General features: G+C 40.1%; 1 protein-coding gene across 1 annotated transcript in view; it reads right to left on the bottom strand.

Annotated features, from left to right (window-relative positions):
• Nucleotides 1-1,505: 1,505 nt before the first annotated feature.
• LOC127045625 (cytochrome b5) overlaps nt 1,506-6,000 on the bottom strand; it is a 33,079-nt gene continuing 28,584 nt past the window's right edge. The window contains exons 4-5 of the mRNA XM_050941888.1: nt 3,973-4,007; nt 1,506-2,862 (exon numbers count right to left, since the gene is read on the bottom strand). Coding sequence (XP_050797845.1) covers nt 2,784-2,862; nt 3,973-4,007 — 114 coding nt within the window. The 3' untranslated portion in view covers nt 1,506-2,783. The remainder of the gene's footprint in view (nt 2,863-3,972; nt 4,008-6,000) is intronic.

Genomic DNA, 6,000 nt, shown 5'->3' with positions numbered 1-6,000 from the left:
AGAGAGAGAGAGAGAGTGTAGTTCAGCAGCTAGGGCAGCTACTTGGGAGGTGGGAGACTCAGTGTCCAGTCTCCTTGCTCCAGTGACATTTTAATTGTTTGTCCACAGTGAAACAGCTCCAAAAGGAGAGAACGAGGGGCCCCCAAACCAGTGCTATTCTCAGGGCACATGGAGTAGGAGCTAACCCCAAAACCTCACCACACTGAGGAACTAGTGCCATCACTATCATTCAAGGCTGCAGGTTGTTTTGGGGCTGACCTCCCTTTACTACCCAGGCACCCCTGCACAAACAGCCCAGGAAGGGCAGGGGGGACCCAGGGGCGAGAAAGCAGAATGGGACCAAGTAGCTACCCTGCAGGGTGGGGTAATGGCAGAGTTCCCAGCTCAGCACAGTCAGGGGAGGGATGACCCCAAGCAGCCTGGCTGCTCCCCCTCTGCAGGGACAGCACTCCTCTCTGGTCCCCACTGCCTTTCCTGGGGCTGCATGCGCAGGTGTGACCAGGCAGTGTGCACTGTGAGGGCAGGTGAGTGGGGGCCAGCCCCAAAACTTCCCCACAGCTTCCCAGTGGCAGCTCCAGTTCCTCTCTGCAGCTTGGCCAGAACAGGAAGCAAAGTTGACAGGCGGGAGGTGGCTCCCAACTGCCAAGGTGTCAGAGGTCATCTCTCCAGCAGCTGTTGTGAGCCAGTAGGTTTGCTGCTCATACTCCCTTTAGGGCAGCTGCTTGGTCCCTCTTCCGCTGTCTCCCTGAGGAGTGCTGGAGCACACTGCACTCCAAGGCCTAGGGATTCATGGTAACCAGCCACAGCCAGGCTGGAGTGGTTTTTTCCTGTGAAATTCACAATGTGTGTTAAACTTAAAACCAGACAAATTAAAAACAAAACCAAACCACCTTTAGTGCATATCCCATTTTTAAAAAGAAGAATAGCAGAGTTTCACTGTAATAGGGTGACAGCCCTGGATATGGATGTCCTAATTATCCTCAGAACAAGTGCACATAGGCATTTTCCTGCCCATGTGACTCAGTCTAATGGAGAATCTAATCCTCAGATTAGATGGCAATTCAGTATAAAGTCATCTCAAACTGCACTCATTCTACTGAGACAGCCACCAAAAGAGCTAATTATGCAGTTTACGTACTCATGTGCTCCTTATTGGCACCTGAGTCCCATCAATAGCACCATCAGTTAGAAAACATTTTCCCCACAATGCAATCCATTTGTAGAGCTGGAGGGAAGACACTGTGGGGTGCAGGGCACTAGACACTCTTGGATAGGATTATTTTGATTCAGGTCTGTACAATGCAGTGTGGACCCAGAGCCCCAAGTTCAAGCACAGGTGAGAAAATCCTTAACCTAGGTTAACCAGTGTGGACACTCAAGCACTGGATTCTGACACGAGTTAGCTGACTGAAGCCCACTAATCCTACTGTTACATTGCTGTGTAGACATACCCAGAGAAAAATTCATCTGCTGCGTAGGAATTAATACACGTGAGAGACAGAAAATCCAATTTTATGGGAATATGGGAAGATACACCAGGGATTTGCTTTTATTCATGAATATTGTGCATACGAATACATAAAAAATATAGTAGCAGAAGTTAAAAACATTGCCCCAGAAAACGCAAACAGCAAGATTCCTCTCCCAAAGAGTTATTTCATAAGTACAAGTTGTACATTACCTTTTTTCCTTAGTACTAAGAAGGAGCACAGTAAACTGAGTTATTAGTGCAGTTTTAGACAATGAGTTTCAGTCACTAGGAACCATAGCTTTAAGTTGAAGATTTCCTAAAGATTTGACTCAAGTTGTAGGATAAGTCATAGTCATGTCGTACAAAGCTCTGGTTGCTAAAAAGCAATGTTTTGCTCCACTTAGAAAAATTACCTGTTGTGGAAATTACATAAAATATTTTTCCCCAAAAAGGCAGAAGCAATAAAAGAGCTCTTGATTTGTATGGTTTTTTTTTTTTCAAAATAGATAGGGAAATAATTGGGACACTTCATATAAACATTATCCTAAGCTTCATTTTCACTATGCTTCAGTAACGGTTTTCTAAAGAGCAACTGAATTAAGCAATCTGGCTTTTCTATGGTAGCACTCTGTACCAGTCCTAGGTACAAAGATGTCAGGAAGCTCTTTTAAGTAGGCGATTGTACAGCCTGACATGTAGGTCCACACATTGTACAGGCTACACACTATGTATGTTTACAAGCTTTACAGACCCTTAGACCTACTGCTACAGAGCTTTCTCTCTTTTATTTTTAAATAAAGGTTAAAAATGGAATTTGTTTCTTTGTGTAGCAAGAAAAAACAATTGATCTGAAAGCAGTGCTAGAGTGCAAGCAAAGAATACAAGATTATGGGTAAAAGGTAAAATGAACAGTGTTTTCATGGACACATGCCCACCTGTTTTCATAGTTATTTAGGGCTGAAGGATTCATATTAAATTCAGACAGAGCCTTAACAAACATTAAAGAAGCAATGTTACAAGTTTCAGGCTGGTACATACATGTCTGTTGTAATACAGAAATCAATGTTATCTCAAATGGTTCATTAGAGAATAAAACAGTGTTATACAAATATACACACTACCTTTGGCGCTTAAACAGTGAGTAAAAGGTAGCATTAAGAAGAAAGTGTACAACAGAAAGTTATCTGGAAAAGTTCAATTTTAAAATTTCTTTTCAGCTATTATTCTTTTGTCAGGAAGTGTAGTGGGTTAAGACGGCTTTTGTTTTCTTTCCAAAATCAGTCTCTCCTTGTATTGGTTCTCAGTAGGATGCTTACTCTGCCATGTAGAAATGATACATCATGGCCACAATAAATGCTGCTATTGCTGGGATCACCCAACTGGTCCACCAACTAGAAGGAATCAGTGAGAATTATTTTCAGGCAATGTCTAACAGCTGCTAAATTACAAATGTGATATTTTATTGCTTATAAAGTTTACTTTGTAACCTCTTCCTTTTCCACCCTTCAAATGAGGATAAGAGCCTTTGACTGGGGGAGTGTTTAGGTTAGTCTAGTACTAAATGCTGGTGATATGCTCTTGCCAGCCAACATGATAGTGTCCACTGTTAGACTTTGAAATAAAGTTTTTATAAGTTTGCTGATTGGAGAACAAGAAGATTCCAGTCAAACTTAAGGCCATGGCTTGTCACCACAGAACTGTGCCATCCATTGAAGAGCAGATACAGGAAAGCTTTCCGAATAAAACTTTTGGTACTTCCACATCACTTCCAATAGAGGAATTGAAGGTTCTTGAGTCACAGGATTCCTTTATATAATGAACAGTATTAATGCATTAAGTTCTGGCTGGACTGTGTTGAAATGCCCAGAACATTTGTGCACATTTTTAAATTCTACTATATGTGCTGCTCTACGTTTAGCCCAGAATCCTCTTTATATTTAACTTAGATGCAGCAACAATAGCAAAAAGACTTTTCTCAGCTGATGCTTATCAATAAGACATCCAGAGTAGCTAGCGACAGCAGCAGCACTTGTAAGATCACCAAGCAGCTCCTGCATTAGTAGCATACCAGCTCCTCTCTAGAACAAGGTAACCTCTTAACTTCAAGATGAAGTGTAAAATCTTCATGGTAAGATGACAAGATGCCCTGGAGAGTTTTGAGAGCAAATCTGGGATTTATATATGGCAACAGCCTCACGTCATCCATTCCTAGGGTTTGATTCCACAGGAAGTTATTCCTAGTTATTCCTATGTGAATGCTCTTTATTCTAGAATGAGTGTGTCCACACAGAGGAGTTCATCAGGAATGCCTTTTTGCTTTAAATTCACTCATCTTACTACAAATTAACTTCGTTGCATTGATAAGCCCTTAATATCCACCATCTTATTTGCTAGAAGTTTGAACTGAACAGTATTTCCCCCCCCTCCTTCATTGAATTAGGGAAGGGCAACCATGAAGCACCATTCAGTTTTAATTTATGACATTACAAGCCATACTATACCTGGAATTAGAGTCCACAGTGGTAATAAGTGTTTCCTGAAAAACAAAGTCATAACTAAAATACTGAACATAAGTGGCAATTTCCCCCCACCTCCCTGCAGAGAATTGGCTAAAGGAAATGGATTCATCACAACACTTTGTTTGTACCTTTTCCCAACAACTAGCCAAAGCAAGCCACAAATGCAGCTTTCATGCCTGGATGAAGGCAGCGTTATAGTTAAAAGCTTCAATAGTAATTTGCTAATCAGATAACATTCTGATTCCATGTTTCCTGCTGCAATTTATAACTCATTTATAATAAAATGGTTAAAAAAAACTACTTGGCAACAATTTTAGGTAATGTCCCTCTCTTACTAGTTAGCGGTTGCACTAATGTCTGCAGTTAAGGTTATAGCAAGACTCTGAACTGTTTAGATATTCTTTGAGGCCTAAACTTTCCATGCTTGTTTCAATCTCAGGTAAACATTTCAAAGGCTGAATTATTGCAATAGAAAAACAAAATCATTTTAGGTCCAAGGCTTCTTGGTTGCCAATAATTCAAGCTAAATACTCCAAATTTGTATAAATATTCTGTAAAGAGAACGAGGGTGGAGTGAATAATTTACATCATACTGAAGCTTTGTAAAAGTAATGTGAAGTTTTGGGCTACTGCAACTTTAAAGTGTGTGTGTGTGTGTGTGTGTGTGTGTGTGTGTGTGTGTGTGTGTGTGTGTGTGTGTGTGTGTGTGTGTGTGTACACACACATACACACACACAAAATTAAAATGCCACTGCTGTTCGGATGTCTTCTTCAAACTTAAAGAAACTGCTACAGGCAAAAACAAAATATTGAACATTTAGACTCTGATCAACAATTAAGCAGGTATATAGCTTTACTCACATGGAATAACCCTGTTAACAGCAATGGAACTATCAATGTGCTTGAAGTTAAGCACGTGCATAAGTATTCACATCAAGGGTTAACACTGTATTCAACAACTTCATTAGTTACATTAGATTGGTGTCATGTCAAAAGCATATTGCTTTAGTGTTAGATATTTAGACTTCCAATACATTAAAGTTATCGTGATTTTGAAATCTGGAGCCTAAAGTTAGGCTCCTATAACTCCTGGATAGGCATTAAGAGTGAGATTTACAAAACACTTGAGACTTTGGAGCACAAATCTCAGTGAATTCAAACAGCAACTCCTAATGGAGAATATAGTGTGGTCAAATTATTTCCGTTTTCTTGATTTATGGAATTGCAACACATCAGAAAATAGTGTTTGCTATAAAGATAGCACAGGATATTTGCTTAATAATTTAGTGTTGTTCTCACAGGAAAAAAACAACGAGCTCTTGGACTTGTCGTTCAGCACAGATCTAAAACGTGAAACTTCTTAGCAGAAAATCTATGAAAAACTGAAATTCCACTAACAATCAGGAAACAAGTACAAATTGCTAAAGGAGGTGTTTTATGACTACCTGTTGGGAAGAAAGTAAAGAACTAGCAACATGGAAATAAAAACTTTGATGAAAATTTTTTTTAAATCATGATTTTTATCCACTCTTCAGAGTGGAATTAAAGACAGGTTATCAGCAACTGAAAAAAAAAAAGTCACTACTGAATATATTCAAGCATCTGCCAATATTTTACAAAGCCCAGTGATATTACAAGGAATATCACAATACATAGTCTTCCTTGTTCAATTAAAACACAGGATGCTGGGACGGTTCACAAAAGGAATATCAATTATTATTGAAAGAGTGAACTATCTGTGTAAATCCTTCAGAAACACAGAGCCTGGTCCCACACACCTGCATGCACATCTTCACAGAATATCAGGGTTGGAAGGGACCTCAGGAGGTCATCTAGTCCAACTCCCTGCTCAATGCAGGACCAAGCCCTAATTAAATCATCCCAGCCAGGGCTTTGTCAAGCCTGACCTTAAAAACCTCTAAGGAAGGAGATTCCACTAACTCCCTAGGTAACCCATTCCAGTGCTTCACCACCCTCCTAGTGAAAAGTTTTTCCTACTTCCCCCACTGC

Source organism: Gopherus flavomarginatus, chromosome 2, assembly GCF_025201925.1.
Source record: "Gopherus flavomarginatus isolate rGopFla2 chromosome 2, rGopFla2.mat.asm, whole genome shotgun sequence".
NCBI classification, from domain to species: Eukaryota; Metazoa; Chordata; order Testudines; family Testudinidae; genus Gopherus; species Gopherus flavomarginatus.
Note: the sequence above shows the minus strand (reverse complement) of the source record. Positions and strands in the feature narration are given on the sequence as shown.